Raw genomic sequence first — 21,400 nt, 5'->3', positions numbered from 1 at the left:
TGGGTAATCCAGAATGATCTCATCTCAAAATCCTTAACTTAATTACATCTGCAAGTATCTTTTTCCCACATAAGGTAACATTTGCAGCTTACTTGGATGATGTGCTTTTGGGCAGGGGGTTGGAGGGTGAGCAACATGTAACCTACTACATGCTATTTTCTGAAGTTTATTCTTTCACTCTTCAAACAAATCTTTATAGAATACCTGCTGTTCGTTGGGGACTTGCTTGGTGGCTCAGCAGTACTTTGGCCACGTGATGTCAAGAGCCGACTTGTTTGAAAAGACCCTGATGCTGGGAAAGATGGAACGCAAAAGGAGAAGGGAGCGGCAGAGGGTGAGATGGTTAGAAAGCATCACTGATTCAATGGACATGAATATGAGAACATTCCAGGATATAGTGGAGGACAGAGGAGCCTGATGAGCTATAGTCCATGGGATCCCAAAGAGTTGGACATGACTTAGTGACTGAAGAACAACAGCAACTGTTTGCTGGGTCCTCGCTATGTGCTCGAATACAACAGTGACCAAGATGGATGCTTCACTTGCACTCGGGACCTTACGGACCTGGTAGGAGTTAGAGTTACTAGGCAGTGAAGAATTTGACTAGACTTTGATGGCTACCTTGTTAGATAATCTTCCCAAATGAATTAAGCTCCCCAGGTCTCAGTTTATTGGTCTGCTGAATTCACAAGATGATAATGAAGATCAAATAAGACCATAGGTGTGGAATTGTCCCTGACCTTGACCTGGCAGTTTTATTGCTGTGACTTTGCTCATACTGTCCCTCAGAGTCCCAGAATTTGGACTCTGAGTTCTGACTGCACCATCACAATGTTCTGAGACTTTGGGCAAGTGACTGAACCTTTATGAGCTTCTGTTTCCTGAGCTACAAAATGGGGGTAATGTTAATAACAATGCCATATTGGATTCTTACTACAATTGAAATAAACTCATGCATTGCAGTTTAAAGAAAAAACAAGTGTGTATAAATTCTTAAAAGATGAATGCACATTTCCTTTAGTCAATTTAAAAACTGTAGATTCATAAGAAAGTAACATGAAAATTGCTTATGATCTTCTTACCTGTAACTAGTCTCTGGTAGCATTTTGGTATATATTCTTTATGTCACCTTTTCTAAAATATAATTTTTATTAATACTAAACTATACACTGTTCTGAAAACAATTCTTAATTTGTTGTGAATATTTCTGTACATTAGTGAATTTTCTCTCCCAACATTATTTATAAAGGCTGCTAGTTCATCATATACCAGTTTTGTAAATTAATAGAACAAATATACACAGAGATTTTATCAAAACCGGGGTAGTTTTATAAGCAGAGGCAGTTCAAAGGATGCCTCTGCCTTTGGGGCCCTTCTTTTGGGAGATGGATACTGGCCTTGGCTGTACTGCTTTGTGGGGAGATCTTAGGGAAACTCTCTGATACCTAAGGTCAAACAATCATATTTCTTGGAATCTAGATTTATTATCTCCCTGTATCCCAGTCTCCAAAGCTCTCCAACTCTCTACTTGGCTGTCACTGTGGCCAGTGGGTCACCTTCAGGCTCAGCTCCATCCCAAGTTAAGACTCCGTGGGCTCTTTCATTGAAGGGAATTCACCTGATTCAGCTCCCACAGTATCAAGTCCACCTTGAATTGATTCACATTCCCCCATGGCCTCAAGCCTGAGACCTGTGTATCAGAAAAGCATGATCTCTGCATTCAGGGAAGTCTGGGTTCAAATTGTCTCAACTGCTCACCCACCCCATGACTTGAGTAAAGTCATGATTCTCTGATCCTTCATTTTCTCAGTGTTGAATGGGAACAATAATATGCCCCTTAGAGCTTTAGTATAAGAGTTAAACATTGTCTTAAATCTCCTAACGCATTGAATAAATGGATAGAAGCAAGAAATAAATGGATGGAGTATGAGATTAGTGCAACATCTTTCTTAGAGTTTATGTATTTTTTTATTTATCATTCATGCTTACCATATGCCAGGTCCTGTTTCAAATAGTAACCTCATTTTAAACATGGATGGAGTTTAAGCCAGTCAACTAGACTTAGTAAAGAGTGATGAGTATCAACAGCCGGCAGGTACTGTGGAGTTATGTTAGGCTTGGGGAGCTACTGTCTGCTGCACTTTTCTAGGGCCCCATGGAGGATATACATATGCACGTGCAGAAAGAATATTGGTAATCATGGCATGCTGCAGTCCATGGGGTCGCAGAGAGTCGGGCACACTGAACGACTGGACTGAACCGAATCATGGCTAAGAGCACAGGCAAGGGATTGAATCTCAATTATTATGATAGGACACTCAGCTCCTCAGTTTCCTTGCCTGTGAAGTAGAAGGAATTGTGATGATTGAAGGACACAAAACATGTGCAGTTTAGCACAGTACCTTGTACATGAAAACTAAAATGTTTGCTATTGTTGTCCACATTCTAATGGAAATAAAAACAAAGTACAGGATGAGAAGGAAGAATTAGTGTGTGTGTGTGTGTGTGTGTGTGTGTGTAGCTTCTTGAAGTACATTGGATTTGAACTACACCTTTGAGAGATTGTAATGGGTGAAAGGTATATAATAGAAGGGACAACCTGGGGACTGTGTTGGTGGGAGCATGGATGGATGAATGCGACTATATTCACAGGAAATATCGAAGTGGTTATGGTTGGGCAGGAGATTAGAGGATGATATGTAGCTTCTTTCTAGGAAATGACTTCTGCCTTAGGTTTGAGGCCATGTTGCCAATTTATTTTGTTTATCCTTCCATCCATCCATCTCGCTCTTATCTGAGCACTTAAGCTAGTCATTTTCTCTCTCTGGGCCTTAGTCCCCTCATCTGTAAAGTGGGGATAATCGCAGGACTTTGGGGAGTTGTTAGTGAGCGTTGGGTGAGAGAGATTCTTGGTGACAGATGTTAGGCGCTCTTGTGCTGGCTGTGTACTAGAGGGTGTGCTGTGTGCCAGGGGTTTGGTAACTGCTCGGAGTGTGCCCTCAGTTTTCTGTGTAGTTCCTCCTGGTCTAGTCCCTGGCTTGGGGTCCCACTGCTCTTGCTCTTCAACTGGGGCCTAGGGCTTTTCCTCTGGACCTCTTGAGGCCTATAACTTACCTCTCAGTTTCCCCTTGCTGCCAGCTCGCTCAACAAGGACTCTGCCAGGGCCTCCCATTGACTGGCTGTGCCTGTGAATGAACTCCTCACATGACCCATCACTGACCTTCTGGCTAGGCTGCCTCTAACCCATTACACTTTTCCAAAGGGACCATCTGTCATCTTGGGGACATCATCTTCTTGTGACCATCCCTGTCCCCTCCCAGGGTCTGTGCTCCTTTTCTAGCTCCCTGTTCTTCCTGCATTGGCTTATCTTAGTGCTCTCTGAACTCCAGATGGTCATGAGGAGTTGGTCACACTATTAAATACATGTTAAATAGCCAACATATTGAACTATGTTCCAGGTACTCTTCTAGGGGCCATTGCATACTGGACTTATACCTGTTAACTTATTTCATCCTTATAACAATTGGGATGAGTGCAGCTCTTATCCCCATTTACAGATGAGGCCATGAGACACAGAGTAGTATAGCTCCCTACCTGAGGTTTTACAGCTGTTGGTGGTAATGCCAGAAATGGTTTGCAAATCAGATGTCAAAAAATCAGTTATTACACTTATAGGAGGAAGAGACTACTGTTCTTAGAGATACAAAAACATTCTAAAATCTCAATTTTTTTTTAGATACAATCATTAGGGATCTCTGATTGTTACCTCATACTTGAAAGAGAGTTTCCTGGCTACAGAGTCAGATTCACACTGGAGATGAGCCATTTTGAGGGGAGGACTAGTGCCACCTGTCTCAGCTCTTTGGTTTGTGCTTGTTGTTATTAATGTCAGTCCTTTTGCTTCAGTTTCCTACTAGTGTAATAAAATAATAAAGGCAAATGCAATGAAGCATTCCAAAATTGCACAGAATCTGCTGCAGAGAAAGACTAGATGGTGAGGTTTCTGAGCAGATTTAGAGTAGACTTGTAAACAGTACTGACAGGTTTTGTTCAGCATCTGAAACCCTAAAATTCTGATCAAGTGCATGGATGGTGGTTTGAAAGGCTCCATCTGTGATACCTGAAAGCCAAATGTTTGCAAGTCCCACAGGGGAAGCCAAAGGTCACTTGTGGATAGGGCACTTCTCTGGGGAGATTGGCTCTGTGCTTATTCATGAGAGACTTCAACCCTGTCCCACACAGTTATGGTCACACCATTTCTGACTCAGGAACATCTTTGCTTGATAAAGTGGCTCAGAGTGGCTGAAATGACTGACTAATTTTTGGCCCCTTTAGAAAATGTGTAAGGATGGATGAACTCTACCCTTGTCAGGTTGCGTGTGGAATGGCCAGTTCTTGGCACCGTGTTTTAGGAATGAGATAGAACATGAAGCTTTTCTAGAGAAGAGTCATCAGGACGGTTCTTATTTTGGCTCTTGTATTCTACCATGAATGGCTGAAGAGCCTGGAGATATTTCAGGTAGAGAAGAAAATTCTGTAAGAGAGAGATGTAGCTTTCTTTCCCATACTCGGGGTGCCTTCTTAAGAAAAGGAGCTAGATTTGTTCTTTGGAGGCTGCCTGTCAAGAGTTGGCTGAACTTTTGAAGGATAGCTGTGGGTAAAAAACAACAACAACAACAAAAAACAGATTTGTTAGTGGTCTGGTCTTGGGTTGCTCATTATTCTCTGAGGCTTGAGTTTCCTCCTGACAAGTAGGGATAAGATAAGTGCTTGTCTCCTAAGTTTGGGTTGAGGATTAGATGAGATATTTTATGTCAAGTACTTCATCCAAGGCTTGGGACACGGCAAGACCTCAGTGAATGGCCAGCATGGATGTTATTAAATTTTATGTAATGAAGAACCAGATCGAATGGACAAGAGTAAGAGGGAGCAGATTTTGAGTTGATGTATATAAAGAGAAAAATTGCCAACTATCTGTGTTGCTTCACGGAGTTGTGACTACCCAGATCTAAAATCTTTCAAACGTCAGCTCAGTGACCTGCATCAGGGATATGAAGAGATTTGCACAGTGTGTGACAAGCTGTACCAACTAGTTCCTGTGGTGCTTGCCAGTTCTATGAGCCCTCAGTATCTTACACCATAAGGTTTTACTACGGATGGGTATTTGAAATGAAAACCTGCAGCAGAAGAAAGACTGTGTCCTTTTTTGTGAAAATGTTACCACCACTACCACAGCATGTTCCCTCGTGGTCTAAAGTGTGGCACGTGTCTCCAGCCAGGGAAGTCTTTTGCGTAGGAACCGCCCTCTGCTCCTGTGATGTGCAGCCATCTGGACCGTGGGGGTGTGCCGGGAACACGCTGTTGATTCATATGCCATCCCCTGCTGGCATCTCTAAAATGGGCTCTCTGGTTGGAGCTGTGAAGCAGCCAGGCCCTCCCTCTCCCACGCCTTCTCCAAGTACTTGAGAAAGAAAAGGACATGAAGAAAAGTATATAAAGATCCAGGAATGTGGAATGATGGTTGGGTGATTCCCTGAGGGTAACTGGACAGAAAGCCAGTGACTTTCCTCCATCTAGTTTGAGAATCTGTGACTAGAAGTATGATACCCAGAATTATGGCTCTTAAATGGTGTTTTGAGGAGACCTGGAGTTCCTAGAAGGTACTTTAGGGATCTCCACAATGGAGTGGAGGGGCTCCAGGCCTTTCCTCTCCTCCCACCCCATCAATCAGAATAGACCCCACTTTTTTTTTTACTTCTTTGTTCTCTATCTTAGCCTCCCTCCCAACCGATGTTTTCATGGCTGGCTCCTGCTCATCCTCCAGGTCTTGGCTTGAATGCTCCCCATTCTGGGAGGCCTTCCCTGATCACTAGATTAAAATTAAGGGGGATGATAACAGGGAAAAGTAAAGTTACCTTAACTGATACTACAATTCAGAGCTAAAGAATTAGAAATCTGACCACATATTCAGCAAATATCTGGATCATAGAGCCTCCTCCCTCATTTTATCCATCTCAGTATCAATGTATTGCTATTTTTTGTGTAGTTCTTACCTTCTGTATATACTTGCAGTTTTTAATTTGTTTCTTTTTGTATTTCTTCTGCCTATCATACCAGATATTAAGCCTCATGATGACAGGGACCAATCTGTTTTACTTCCTTCCTATCTCTCAGATCTGTCACACTGAGACATAGTAGATGCTCAAATAATTTTATCATCTGTTTGTGTCTGTGTAATGTAAAATTTTGTTTGGGAACAAAACAAGCTTATACTGCTTAAAGAGTTTTAAAGCAGTTACCAGTTATCTAGACTAAAAGAAATGGAATTACATCCTCTTCTCTCCATGTTGATTCACACCAAAGCTGGAGTTCTTTGTACAACCTCTGAATCATGAACTATAGCACATGGTAATTTTGCCTGACCTAAACTCCCTGGCATCCGATTTACTAGGCCACTGTACCCATCTTCCAGTTAGCTGTGTGTGGTGCTGCCAAAACACACCTGTGATCTTTGCTAGAGGTGTGCCTTCACGTGACTAGACTTGCTGAACTTCCTCCCTTCCAGAAGTGTCCAGGCAGCCACCACACAGTGATTAACTCGAGCAGTTATAGAAGCCCAGCCTCCTGGCATCAAGGAAGGCAGATTCTGGGGCACAGTTGACTCCCAAGAGTTCCCTGAAGGCTTGGGCTTGATTTTCTTTCTTTTTTTTTTTTTTTTAAATAGTACAGTATGATGTTCAGCTTCAGGTGTACTACACAGTAATTTGACATTTGTATACACTATGAAATGATCACTGCAGAAAGTCTAGTAACCATCTGTCCCTGTATCAAGTTATTGCTATATTATTGATCATATTCTTTTTGCTGTATACTATATCCCTGTGGTTTATTTTATAAATGGAGGTTTATGCTTTTAAAAAATATATTAAAATAACTTATTCTTATTTTTAATTGAAGTATAATTGATTTATAGTGTTGTGCTGTACAGCAAAGTCAGTCAGTTATACACACAAATGCATTCTGTTTTAGGTAATCTTTTCCATTATGGTTTATCGCAGGCTATTATATCTTTAAGTCGCTTTACCTATTTTGCTTCCACCCCTACCCACCTCCCCTCTGACAACCGCCCTTTATTCTCTGTATCTATGAGTGTCTTGGTTTTGTTTTTTAGATTCCACATATAAGTGAGATGAAATGACTTCATCTCTGTCTCACTTATTTCAGTTAAGCACAGTACCTTTCAGGTCCATCTATATTGTCGAAAATGGCAAGATTTCACTTTTTTTTTTTTTTGGCTAACATTCCATTGTGTATATATTCCACATTTTCTTTATCCATTCATCTATTACTGGACATTGGTTACTTTCATATCCTGGCTATTGTAAATAATGTTGCAATGAACATTAGGGTGCATATATTTCTTTGAATTAGTGTTTTTGCTTTTTTTGTGTGGGAGAAGTAAATATGCACAAGTGAAATTGCTGGGTCATATGGCAGTTCTATTTGTAATTTTCGGATGATCTCTATACTATTTCCCTAGTGATTGCCCCAGTTCCCATTTCTACTAGCAGTGCACAAGAATTTCCTCCTGTTCACATTTTCACTAACATTTGTTACGTGTTTTCTTTTTGTTGATAGCCATCCTGACAGGAGTGAGATGATGGCTCCTTGTGGTTTTAATTTGCATTTCTCTGGTGATTAGTGAGTATCTTTTCATGTGTCAGTTGGCCATCTGCATGTCTTCTTTAAAAAAGTGTTTATTCAAGTCTTCTGCCCATTTTTAAATTGAGTTTTTTGGATGTTGAATTGTGTAAGTTCTTTGTATATTTTGGATATTAATATCTTAACAGATATATCATGTGTAAATATCTTCTCCCATTCAGTAGGTGGCCTTTTTGTTTTCTTGACAGTGTCCTTGCTGTGTGAAAGCTTTTTAGTTTAACATAGTCACATTTGATTATTTTAACCCTTGTTTTCCTTGTCTGAGAAGACAAAGCAAAAAATATATATAAATATATATATTTATAGATAAGATGAATATCAAAGAGTGTACTGCCTGTATTTTCTTCTTGCAGTTTTATGGTTTCAGGTCTTACATTTAATTCTTCAATCCATTTGAGTTTGTTTTTGTATATGATTTGAGAAAGTAGTCCAATTTGATTCTTTTGCATATAGTTGTCCAGTTTTTCCCACATTATTTACAAGACTGCCTCTTCCCCATTGTATATTCTTGTTTCCTTTGTCATAAATTAACTGATCATATAAGCATGGATTTATTTCTGTACTCTCTCTTGCATTCGATTGATTTACATTACTGTTCTTATGCCAGTAAAATGCTATTTTGATTACCATAGCTTTGCAGTGTAGTTTGCAATCAGGGAACATGACACTTTGTTCTTTCTGTCTGTTGCTTTGGTGTTTCAGAGACTTTTATGTTTTCATATAAATCTTAGGAATATTCATTGCAGTTCTGTGAAAAGATGCCATTAGTATTTTGATAGGGATTGCGTTGAATCTGCAGATTGCGTTTGGTAGTATGCTCATTTTAACAGTATTAATTTGACCAGTACATGAGCATGGTGTCTCTTTGCATCTGCTTGTGTCATCATAAGTTTCTTTCATCATAGTCTAACAGTTTTCTAAGAGTTTTATAGTTTTATAAGTCATCTCCCTTTTTTTTAGATTATTTTTATAACTTCATTCTTTTTGATGCAATTGTAAATGAGATTTTTTTCATTAATTCTCTTTCTGATAGTTAATGTATAGAAATGCAACAGATTTCTATATATTTTGTAATCTTCAATTTTATTGAATTCATTTATTCTTACAGTGTTTTGGATTTAAGATTTTCTATGTATAGTATCATATCATCTACAGTGTTTTACTTGTTTCTTTGTAATTTGAATTCCCTTTATTTCTTTTCCTTGTCTGCTTTCTGTGGTTAGGATTTTCAGTATTATGTTTCTTGCCTAAGAAAGACTTCTGATACTACATTGAGTAAAAGTGGTGAGAGTGGGCATCTTTGTCTTGTTCCTCACATAAAGGGAATGCTTTCATCTTTTATCTGAGTATGATGTTTGCTGTGGGTTTGTCATATACAGATTTTATTATGTTGGAGTTGTTTCCGTAATACCAACTTTCTTGAGAATTGTTATTATAAATAGATGTTGAATTTTGCCATACGATTTTTCTGCATTTGTTGAGATGATCGCACAATTTTTAGTCTTCAGTTTGTTAATGTGGTGTATCACATTGATTAATTTTTGGATATTAATCCATCCTTGCTTCCCTGGAATAGATCATACTTTATCTTAGTGCATGATCCTTTTAATGTACCATTGAATTCTGCCTCCAGTTAGAGTAAGTTCTGAGCTTTGAATGTACTCATGTGATTAGGTTGTGTTCACCAGATTATCTGGGTTAATCTTCCTATCCTAATATCTATAATCTTAATTATATTTGGAAAGCACCTTTTGCCATGTAACATAATATATTCACACTGGAATGGGTAGCCATTCCCTTCTCTGGGGGTGGCTCAGATGGTGAAGAATCTGCCTGCAAAGCAGGAGACTCGAGTTTAATCCCTGGGTCAGGAAGATCCTCTGGAAAAGGGAATGGCTACCCACTCCAGTATTCTTAGAAGGAGAATTCCACGGACAGAGGAGCCTGGTGGGCTATAGTCCATGGTGTCGCAAAGAGTTGGATACAGCTGAGCAACTAACACTGATTTCCTTTAGGATTGACTAGTTATCACCTTGCTGTCCAAGCGACTCTTAAGAGTCTTCTCCAGCTTCACAGCTCAAAAGCATCAATTCTTTGGCCCTCAGCCTTCTTTATGGTCCAGCTCTCACATCCATACAATACTACTGGAAAAACCATAGTTTTGACTGTATGGACCTTTGTCAACAAAGTGATGTCTCTGCTTCTTCTTATGTTGTCTAGGTTCGTCATAGCTTTCCTTTCAAGGAGCAGGTGTCTTTTAATTTTGTGACTGCAGTCACCATCTGTGGTTATTTTGGAGGCCAAGAAAATTAAGTCTGTTACTGTTTTACTTTTTCCCCATCTATTTGCCATGGGACTGGATGTGATGGGACTGGGACTGGATGGGACTGGATGTCATGATCTTAGGTTTTTGAATGTTGAATTTTAAGCTAGCTTTTTCACTCTCCTTTTTCACCCTCATCAAGAGGCTTTTTAGTTCCTCTACACTTTTTGCCATTAGAGTGGAACCATCTGCATGTCTGAGGTTGATATTTCTCCTGGCAATCTTGATTCCAGCTTGTGATTCATCCAGCCCAACATTTCACATGATGCACTCTGCATATAAGTTAAATAAGCAGGGTGACAATATACAGCCTTATCTACTTTCCCAATTTTGAACTTGTCTGTTGTTCCATGTCTGGTTCTAATTTTTGCTTCTTGACCTGCATACAGGTTTATTAGGAGACAGGTGAGGTGGTCTGGTATTCCCATTTCTTTAAGAGTTTTCCACAATTTGTTGTAATCCACATAGTCAAAGGCTTTAGCATAGTCAATGAAGCAGAAGTAGATGTTTGTCTGGAATTCCCTTTCTTTTTCAGTGATCCAGTGGATGTTGGCAATTTGATCTCTGGTTCCTCTACCTTTTCTAAACCCGGCTTGTACATTTGAAAGTTCTTGGTTCATGTATTGTTGAAGCCTAACTTGAAGGATTTTGAGCATTACCTTGTTAACATGTGAAATGAACATAACATTCTTTGGCCATGCCTTTATTTGGTATTAAAATGAAAACTGATCTTTTCCAGTCCTGTGGCCACTGCTGAGTTTTCCAAATTGGATGGCATATTGAGTGGAACACTTTAACAGCATCATCTTTTAGGATTTGCACTATCTCAACTGGAATTCCATCACCTCCACTAGCTTTGTTCATGGTAGTGCCTCGTAAGGCCCACTTGACTTCACATTCCAGGATATCTGGCTCTAGGTGAGTGACCACAGCGTCATGGTTATCTGGGTTATTATGACCTTTTTTATATGGTTCTTCTTTGTATTCTTGCCACCTCTTATTAATCTTTTCTGCTTTGGTTAAGTCTTTGCCCTTTATGTCTTTTATTGTCCCCGTCTTTACATGAAGTGTTCCCTTGATATCTCCAATTTTCTTGACAAGATATCTAGTCTTTCCCATTCTATCATTTTCCTCTGTTTCTTTGCATTGTTCACTTAAGAACGCTTCTTATCTCGCCTTCCTATTCTCTGGAACTCTGCAGTCAGTTGTGTATATCTTTTCCTTTCTCCTTTGCCTTTAGCTTCTCTTCTCTCGGCTATTTGTGAGGCCTCCTTCTTGCGTTTCTTTCTTTGAGGGATGGTTTTGATCATCACCTCCTGTATCGTGTTACGAACCTCCGTCCATATTTCTTCAGTTACTCTGTCTACCAGATCTAAGCCTTTGAATCTAGTCGTCACCTCACTATCTAATCATAGGGATTTGATTTAGGTCACAAATGGCCCTTTTCCCTACTTTCTTTGATTTAAGCCTTAATTGTGCAATAAGAATTATTGGAGTCACTTAACTTATTGTTTCTGTCTCCAGAGTACCTCATGAAGTTGCAGTCAAGCTCTCTGTAAGGCTGCAGGGATCTGAAGGCCTCACTAAGTTTGGACAATCCACTTCTATGATGATTCATTCATCTGACTGTTGGCAGGAGGCCTCAGTTTCATGTCGTATGGGCCTCTCTATAGGTTTCAGCTTAAATGTCCTTATGGCGTGGTAGCTGGCTTCTCCCAGAGTGAGTGACCCAAGAATGTAAGCAAGATGAATGCCATGATGTCTTTTATGATGAAGCCTTAGAAGTGATACTTGTTACTTCTACTGTATTCTTTTTGTTGGAAGTGAGTTATTAAGTCCCATCTTCAGGCACTATAGGTTAAGATATTTAAGGTTCATCTTATAAAGGGAATATAAAAAATTTGTGAACATATTTTAAACTACCACACAAAGATTGGTGTTTCTTTTTTTCTGAGATTGCTAGGTTGATTATTTTTAATTTATTTTAAATTGGAGAATAATTGATTTACAATGTTGGTTTCTGTCATACAACAGTGTATACATATGTCCCCTCCCTCTTTTTGAAGATATTCTAGACTAGGGGTTGACAAACTTTCTATAAAAGACCAGATAGGATTTAAAATATTTTTTGCTTTGTGAGGCCATTTTGGTTCTGTTATAACTGCTCAACTCTGCCGTGAAATGAAACCATATGAAAGCAACCATAGACAGTATGTAAGTTAATGGATATAATAGTATTTCAATAAAACTTTATTTACCAAGATAGATGGTGAGCTGATGGGCTAAAGTCTGCCGATTTCTACTGATAAAGAGATGAAAAGGGTAGAGGATTATTCTAAGCAGAAGAAACGGAGTGTTTCAGAAAGAACATAATTATTATGCATTTAAGAGTATAAAGATAGCAAAAAAAAGAGGTCTTTTTCATGTACTAGAAAGTTTACTGTAAAATTGTTAATAGTAGGAAAATAATAGAAAACATATTTACACATACAAATTCTGAAGTCATAAATATTATTGAGATTAGAAACTAAAATGCAAAGCTTTGTACAGTGCGGACAGCTGCCATTTATGTAAATGAGAAAACAATATATTCTATTGTTAGATTTCACTATTTATGAAGGCATTCATATGTAATAAATGCATAGAACATGCATGAGAAGGATAGACATCAACTTTAGATGGTGGTTTCTCTCTAGAAGAGTGAAAATGGTGAAGGTTGAAGGACTTAGTTTCTGTTGTATTTCTGACTTAAAAATTTTTTATAAATAGAAGTACCTGCAGCATAAAATTTGACACTTTAACTATCCTTAAGTGTACAGTTCAGTAGTATTAAGTATATCCACATTGTTATGCAACCGATCTGCAGAACTTTTCCATTTTGCAAAATCGAAACTCTATACCCGTTAAACAACTCTGCATTTCCCCTGCCCTCAGTCCCTGGCAATGATAAGTCTACTTTTTGTTTCTATGAGTTTGACTGTTGTTGATGGCTCATATAAATGAGATCATACAGTATTTGTTTTTTGGGACTGCTTTATTTCACTAAGCATAATATCCTCAAATTTCATCCAAGTTGTAATAGGTGGATGAATCGTCTTATATCCTTTTAAAGCTGAATAATACAATGTATATATATATATATATATATATATATATACACACCACATTTGATTATTCATCCATGTGTTGAAAGACATTTCAGTTGCTTCCACCTTTTGGCTCTTCTGGTAATGCTTCTGTGAACATGGATGTACAAATCTAAAACAGAGTTTTGATGAAATAAATGATCAGTAAATAATTGTGCAATATAGTAGCCTGAGTAAATCCTATAGCCTAAAGGTCTTTTTTTTTTTCCTTTCCATTCTCCCACAGCACATTTCAGTCAACTTTTACTCACACTATCCACCAAAGCTGCTCTAGTCAAAGTTATTAATGTCCTGTGTGTTGCTGAGTCCTATGACCATTCCTCTGACCTCATTCTAGTAACTGCTCAGCAGCAGTTGATAAGGTGATCATTCCTACATCCTGTGTTTGTCTTCTCCACTTGATTTCCAGGATACTACTCTCCTTGTTCTCTTTCTACCTGTCTTGGTATTTTTTCCTCAGTCTTCTTTGCTGGTTCCTCCTCACTTCTGAGACCCCTTAATGTTGGATTGCCCCTGGGCTCAGTCCTATGATTTCTCCTCACCTCCCTATGCTTAGTCCCTAGTTGATTTTATCTAGGCTCCTTGCATTAAGTGCTATGTATTCACTGATATCAAATTTGTAATTGTAGCTTTTACTTGTTCCTTCAAATCCAGCTTATCTATTCAACCGCCTACTTAGCATCTCCACTTGAACGTCTAATAGCATCACAGACTTAACACATGCAAAACCCAACTTTTGATTCCTGTAACTCCCACTTCTCCCTAGTCTTCTCTGTCTTGGTATGCCTTGAAGCCATACAGTAAAGTATATTTCTCTTTCTCTAGTCCCAGGCAGTCTATCATGAAATCAAGTGAGCCTCACTTTCAAAGCATATCCAAACTCAATTCGTTGCCATAAACTTCACTCTGTCATTGTGGTCCAAGATTCTTTTGTCTGTTGCTGGGTTTTTTCCAGTTTCTTCTACTAGGTCCTATGATTTTTCTATTATCTCTCTCCTCAATCCAAAACCATACTTCAGTTCAGCAGCTGGAGGAATCCTTTAAGAATGTGCATCATATCCATATCATGGTTTGTCTTTTCCCAGAACCTTCCAGTGGTTCCCCATTTTCCTCAGAGTGAAACTAGTATCAATACAGTGGACTCTAAATATATACCTATCTTCCCATCATCCCCTACCCCTGAACTCTGACCTACCACTTTCCCTATCCCTTATGTAGTTGTAGGCAGGTACGCAAGCATTTGGTCTCTATTACCTCTGCCTGGAATATCTGCATAACTGGTTCCTTCATTTCCTTTAGATTTTTGTTCACATTTCACTTTTTACTGAAACTTTCCCTAATCACAAAATTTAAAATGGCTCAACTCTCAAAGGTCCTGCTCCACCTTTGTGACTTATTTTTACAACACTTATGACAAACTGTTTTGATCACCTTTTTAAACTGTTATGCCTCTCTTGTGTTGGAATTTGAAGTGAAAAAACAGAGGCGCTGGAATGTTTTTCTGCTTGGTTTACTGCTATATTATCTACATCCCTTATATCAAATTGTTTTTTGTATGTATGAATCTGCTGTATCTTAAGACTGATCTGAGTTGATGTTGAGATTATTGAGTTTCTTTCCTGTTGGTTTCTCCAGCTGGTTTTATTCCTTATAAGTGCCGATTAAAAGATATAGCTTCAGAATATTCTGCACTCTTCCTTGAAATTTGAGAATGCTTGTAAATGCTTTCACGGGACTTCTGGGGGTAGATAATAAAAGGCCATGAAGTCTCTGGCTTATTTCTTGGAATCTTTGCACTTCAGTATAAGAGGTTGGAGGACCCTGGGGCTGCCATGCTGTGAGGAAGTCCAAGTCACACTGAGAGGCCATACATAGTTGCTCAGATTTAGAATTTCAGGTAAACCTGGCCTTCAAGTCATTTTCTAGCCAAGAAGACATACGGGTGAAGAAGCCATCTTGGAAGTGGATCCATCAGCCGCAGCTGTTTCAGCGCTCTAATACCATGCTTTTAAAATCAGCCTTCCTTGTTCTGCCTCTTATGAGTTTCTGACCCAGAATTAATGAACATAATAAAATTGTGGTGATTGGACACCACTAAATTTGGGGTGATTTTTTACACGGCCATAGATTACCAGAATGGTAAGGTGGAAAGTCTGGATATAAATAGTAAATTACTTTTGGATATAAAGTTAAGTTTTGAATTTTTTTTTTGTCTGCCAAAGAAAATATAGAGTATGTGCAAATGTTATCCTGTCAGGCTCATCTTGGATGCTAGTGTCCATCCAGATTAACTCACTAGACTTTAGATTCTCATTAACTGCAGAGAAATGTCATCCTGATGAACCACTTGAGGTTTCATGCTCAAAATTCTGGGTTCATGTTATATTTCCATGTTGATCACCTGGAGGAGCTGGCAGTTTTATACCAGGTAAGGTCATCCTAGTCATTAGATTATAGAAAAATAACCTCAGTATCAGTGTCACAGTGAAATAGCCAATTTTCTTCTTTTTATTGTTTTTGAAATGAGAATGGGTGTGATTAGAACTATCCACCAGAGACCAGCTTTTGAGAATCAGCTGCTATTGAAAATCTGGATGTCCTCAGATCTGGAAGGCCAATAGAAACTCATTCATAAAGCTTCTTTTACTCATCAGAAAGGGGAACAAGGCTAGGACTGGACAGGGTCCTGACCGCCCATCCCCATAAAGTGCTCTTTTGTCTCATTAAGTGGTTTTTAGCCTGTAGTGTGATTCAAAGGTGAACTTCTTGGGTACTGGACTAGGCCCTGTGAACCAGCTGAATTGATACAGCATTTTGTTGGTGTATGCTTCTGTATCCATTTCTGGGGATAATCCATAGCTTCCGACTGATTCTTACAGAAATCAGTGACCCAGAAAAGCATAGGAACTGCTGAACTTGATGTTTCCATATTGTCATTTAAAAACTTATCAGTTCAGTTCAGTCGCTCAGTCATGTCCAACTCTTTGCGACCCCATGACTCGCAGCACGCCAGGCCTCCCTGTCCATCACCACCTCCAGAGCTTACTCAAACTCATGTCCATCAAGTCGGTGTTGCCATCTCATCCTCTGTCATCCCCTTCTCTTGCCCCCAATCCCTCTCAGCATCAGGGTCTTTTCCAGTGAGTCAGCTCTTCGCATGAAGTGGCCAAAGTATTGGAGTTTCAGCTTCAGCATCAGTCCTTTCTATGAACACCCAGGACTGATCTCCTTTAGGATGGGCTGGTTGGATCTCCTTGTAGTCCAAGGGACTCTCAAGAGTCTTCTCCAACACCACAGTTCGAAAGCATCAATTCTTCGGTGCTCAGCTTTCTTTACAGTCCAACTCTCACATCCATACATGACCACTGGAAAAACCATAGCCTTGACTAGACGGACCTTAGTTGGCAAAGTAATGTCTCTGCTTTTGAATATGCTATCTAGGTTGGTCATAACTTTCCTTCCAAGGAGTAAGCGTCTTTTAATTTCATGGCTGCTGTCACCATCTGCAGTGATTTTGGAGCCCAAAAAAATAAAGTCTGACACTGTGTCCACTGTTTTCCCATCTATTTGCCATGAAGTGATGGGACCAGATGCCATGATCTTTGTTTTCTAAATGTTGAGCTTTAAGTCAACTTTTTCACTCTCCTCTTTCACTTTAAAAACTTATAGAGTAAGTAAAATCTTCTCTTCCCTCATCACTGCACCCAGATGCTCCTGGGGAACTTCTTTAGTTTTATTTAAGATCATTCATTGCCTATTGGGTGCATCTTTCAGATAATTAAGGATAGTTGGAGCACCAGCAACCAACTCATCTTACTCTTAAGTTTAGAAAAATTTGGCCAGCACTCATATGTTAAAATCACTTTGCAGTAGTTAAAGCATAGAGAGCTGGGATCTCTACATATAAAGGCTGAAAACACTGAGACTAACTTAATACAAATTCATTTTTCATGTGCACCACCATCCAATGTGGGTGTTCAATAGACTTTTCATGTGGTATTTCAGGAACCTAGGTTCCTTTTCTATTGGGGTTCTGCCATCTTCTTGGGTCTTGTGTTCCTTTAGCAGCAGGCAGAAAAAGAGGGAGAGATGCAGACAGGGTGAGAGATTGCTAAGGCCTTGAGTTCCTCATTGTTACCCGTATTCCACTGGCCAGAAATAAGTCACATGGTCTCACCTGAAACAAGGGTGGTGGTGGTGGCATTTCCTAACAATAGCCTCATGCATTACTTTGCCAACAAAGGTCCGTCTGGTCAAGGCTATGGTTTTTCCTGTGGTCATGTATGGATGTGAGAGTTGGACTGTGAAGAAGGCTGAGCGCCAAAGAATCGATGCTTTTAAACTGTGGTGTTGAGAAGACTCTTGAGAGTCCCTTGGACTGCAAGGAGATCCAACCAGTCCATTCTGAAGGAGATCAGCCCTGGGATTTCTTTGGAAGGAATGATGCTAAAGCTGAAACTCCAGTACTTTGGCCACCTCATGTAAAGAGTTGATTCATTGGAAAAGACTCTGATGCTGGGAGGGATTGGGGGCAAGAGGAGAAGGGGACGACAGAGGATGAGATGGCTGGATGGCATCACTGACTCGATGGACATGAGTCTGAGTGAACTCCGGGAGTTGGTGATGGACAGGGAGGCCTGGCGTGCTGCAATTCGTGGGGTCGCAAAGATTTGGACATGACTGAGCGACTGAACTGAACTGAACTGAATGAAGAGGAACAAAATCTTTGTTGGGCAACTGATCCTTTCTGCTACAATCAGAGTGTGCTTTTTAAGGATCCCAAATCTTAGAGATGAATAAAGTGGCTGAGATGGGACTTTTAGGCAATCCATAAAGTCTTCCCTGTGGCTCAGATGGTAAAGAATCTGTCTGCAATGCAGGAGATCTGGGTTCGATCCCTGGGTTGGAAAGATCCCCTGCAGAAGGGAAAAGTTTCCCACTCCAGTATTCTGGCCTGGAGAATTCCATGGACTGTATAGTCCATGGGGTCGCAAAGAGTTGGACCCAACTGAGTGACTTTCACATAAAGTTTTCATGTGGCTCATAATCTTCACTTACCTGACACCTTAAGAATTAAGGTGATCCTCAGAAACTGTGAAGTCTGAGTTGATTGAAATATGTTTAAAATAGGAAAATTACAGTTCTTGGATAATTGGAAATTTTATTTATTGTTTTAAGGAGCGACAGAGAGATTTGGGGCTGGTTTTTGGACTGGTTTATAATAGGACTTGTATAGTCACAGCAAAGAGAACTCTGTTTTCATTTTTGCAAAACTATTGCCACAAGTTTAGCTTTGTTATTGCATGTTTGCTCTTAAAAATGTTTCCATGCTTGGCAGAAATTTTAATGGCACATGTTTTTACCCTAATGGTTTTTATCTTTTTTGTGTTGCTTAGTTGCTTCACAATTATTATTTTTTTGTTTTATACAAGCTTAACCTCTCTCCTCAAATTATCTTATGATTTTTGTTCTGAAACTTCAGGGGCTATGGTATGAAATTATGAATTTCATTCTCAGTTTTTTTTCATTAAGATACTTTTGATACCACATGTTATCAGAGTTGTTGACCTACCTATGAAATGTGTTTCTTCTATGACTTACTATGGAACAGTTCTGACAAGTTACTTACTTTCTGTTTTCTCATCTGTAAGATTTTATTGATCCAGTGAACTCCAACAATCTTGGAAGTAATGTTGAGGGCTAAGTCGACTTTTTCTTTTTTAAAGGCTGAATTCCTTATGTGATGTATCTGATAATATACTGAAACTGGGTCCAGTAATACTTGGACTCATTCCTTACAGAAATATTTTAGGGGGAAAAATGTCCTGATGTTGAGACCATTTTAAATAATGCCCAAGCACCAATTCTAATTCTTCTCAAATTCAAGGTTGAGAAATAGTTTTGCATAGCTCTGCTGATTTGTGCCAGTGATGCCTTTGAGGAGAAAATATGCTATAGTCCAGGGGTGTAGCAGTAATTCCCCAGTACTGGTCCCTAGATGTATGTACCATGGTCCATGACCATGGTCTTCTTGGGCTGCTGGAAAATAAGAACAAAGTAATAGGATATGGGTGAAAGGTTGCCTGTTTTCTTAATCCTGGAATCCAGGGAAGGACTATCTTTTTCTCTGTGACTCTGTCCTGAAAAATTTTTCTTGATGAAATGTTCTTTCTTAATGAAATGGTGATGATAATAGATGTTAGTAATGGTGGAGGTAGGGTTATTTTTAATGTCTTTACTTGGATAAAGCCAGAAATTATATTGGTCCACTTCTTTAACACTCAAGGTTTTTCTTTTCCTTTTTAAAAACGTTTGTGGTCCAGTGGAGTGTAAAGTCGCTCAGTCATGTCTGCCTCTTTGTGACCCCATGGATAGCCCATGGAATTCTCCAGGCCAGAATATTGGAGTGGGTAGCTGTTCCCTTCTCCAAGGGATCTTCCCAACCCAGGGAACGTAAAGATCTAGCACTACTCCAAGTTGATGTTAAATGACTTTTCTGGAAGCAAATAAATCTTATAGCATTATCCATAGGTGACTTATAATTCAAATAAGTCTTAATGGAATTATTCCATAGGTGAGTAACTGTACCAGCAATTTTGACATGTGTAAGCATTTTTGTTTATTCCTGTCATTGGTTATTTTCATAAAACTGTTGATAATTATCATTAAGAAAAATAAAGTATAAACTTAATAACCTTATCTGTTCTCTTCTGCCAAGGCTATCTTTTAGTCTTGATAAACTTTTTTTTGGAGACATACAAAAAGTAAGCCTTGAAGCTTAAAATTGTAATTATGTTTTTGCTTTTTATCTATAAAGAATTTCTTGAGTTTATATCTGGCTTTAACCATTTTTTCTCCCCTCTAACACTATTGCTATTAATGCCGGTTTTAATTTCTTGGCATCATAAATGCACAAACATATCACACACAGATGTGGTTTTGAGCAAGGATTGAAACTGTAAATTAGGAAGCAAGAGATTCACAGGGTTTCATCAGGCCAATTCACTGCAAAAAGTGACACAGTTGTACTGAAAATGTTTTAAATTGCTCATTTCAAATCTACTTCAGTAGCAAAATACCATGCGTGCAGCAGATTTGCAACCACGTTAGTCATTTTCTTTCCTCTGTTTCCTTGCTGTGTTTGTATTGGGAGCACAGAGTAATGTAATTTAGTAAATTATGATTTGATGGCTGGGCAACAGCCCCAGTGTTGAACAGTATTTGGATTATGATTACTTGCTGGCTTTGTCACAGTTGACATTAATTATTGATGGAAGTTTCAGAAATAGCGCATGTGCCAGGAGCTTTTCACCGGATCGCGAGCTCCAGGCAGCAGGGATGCTAACAAGGGTGGGGGAAGAGGCACCTGTGGCTTGTTTATGTCTGTGCACTGCGAGCCTGGACCGGGTGGGCTGAGTGGTACCTGTGCGTAAGTCATGGTGTAAGGGAAGGATGAACCGTCAGGCTTATTTCTATCGTGTTCCTCCCCAGGAATTACACCGAAGAAGCCAACTTCAGCCAGAGCCAGCCAAGACGAAGGCTCTCCAGACTGTCATTGAAATGAAGGTAGGAGCTATTCACATTTTTCAAAGACAGCTGTTTCCTCGGAGTTTGTTCTAAACTTGATGGTGACTAACACAAACGCATGAAATGTACGGTTGTGTTTTCCTTAGGCACCCTGATGGGTGCTTTTCTTCTGGATTTTTTTTTTTTTTGCCTTCTCGGGTATGTTTAATTTATTGGCTCTTTAATGAGGATGCTTTTTCTGGGCAAAAGAATAAAGGGCTCAAGTATCCTTTGGCAGAAAGGAGCTGGCTTCATTTCCAGAGCATAGCCTGTGCTTTCAACCCTAAGGGAGGTTTTGTGTGTGCTTTAAAAGTAAATTTCTAAAGCTAGAATAATTCTTTTTCTTCTCTCCATTCATATGATAATGAAAAGACACCTTGAGAAACTAAGATTTGGCAAAGATAAGTTGTTTTTTGTGCAATGGAGGTGTTAACTAAGTAAAATTATGCTATCAGCAAAATGTACTTTTCAAAGAATAATAACTTTCTTATGACTTCAGTATTTTCTCCTAAGTCTGAAATTAATAATTATTAAATACAAAGTACTCTATTTAACTGGGGGAGCATAGAGATATTTAAAAGAAGCAAAGATCCTCCTGGATGGATTTAGGGCATTTAAAGAATAATGTAGTATATAATGATGA

General features: G+C 39.2%; 1 protein-coding gene across 16 annotated transcripts in view; it reads left to right on the top strand.

Moving 5' to 3' along the window:
• ERC2 (ELKS/RAB6-interacting/CAST family member 2) overlaps window positions 1-21,400 on the top strand; it is a 984,881-nt gene that overhangs the window by 270,130 nt on the left and 693,351 nt on the right. For all 16 annotated transcript variants that reach the window (XR_003507771.1, XR_003507770.1, XM_027522882.1 and 13 more), the window contains one exon: window positions 20,683-20,757. Coding sequence is in view for 14 of the 16 variants with exons in the window: in XM_027522882.1 (XP_027378683.1) it covers window positions 20,683-20,757 (75 nt within the window). In the remaining 2 variants the exon portion in view is untranslated. The remainder of the gene's footprint in view (window positions 1-20,682; window positions 20,758-21,400) is intronic.

The sequence above is a fragment of the Bos indicus x Bos taurus genome, chromosome 22 (genome assembly GCF_003369695.1).
Source record: "Bos indicus x Bos taurus breed Angus x Brahman F1 hybrid chromosome 22, Bos_hybrid_MaternalHap_v2.0, whole genome shotgun sequence".
NCBI lineage: Eukaryota > Metazoa > Chordata > Mammalia > Artiodactyla > Bovidae > Bos > Bos indicus x Bos taurus.
Note: the sequence above shows the minus strand (reverse complement) of the source record. Positions and strands in the feature narration are given on the sequence as shown.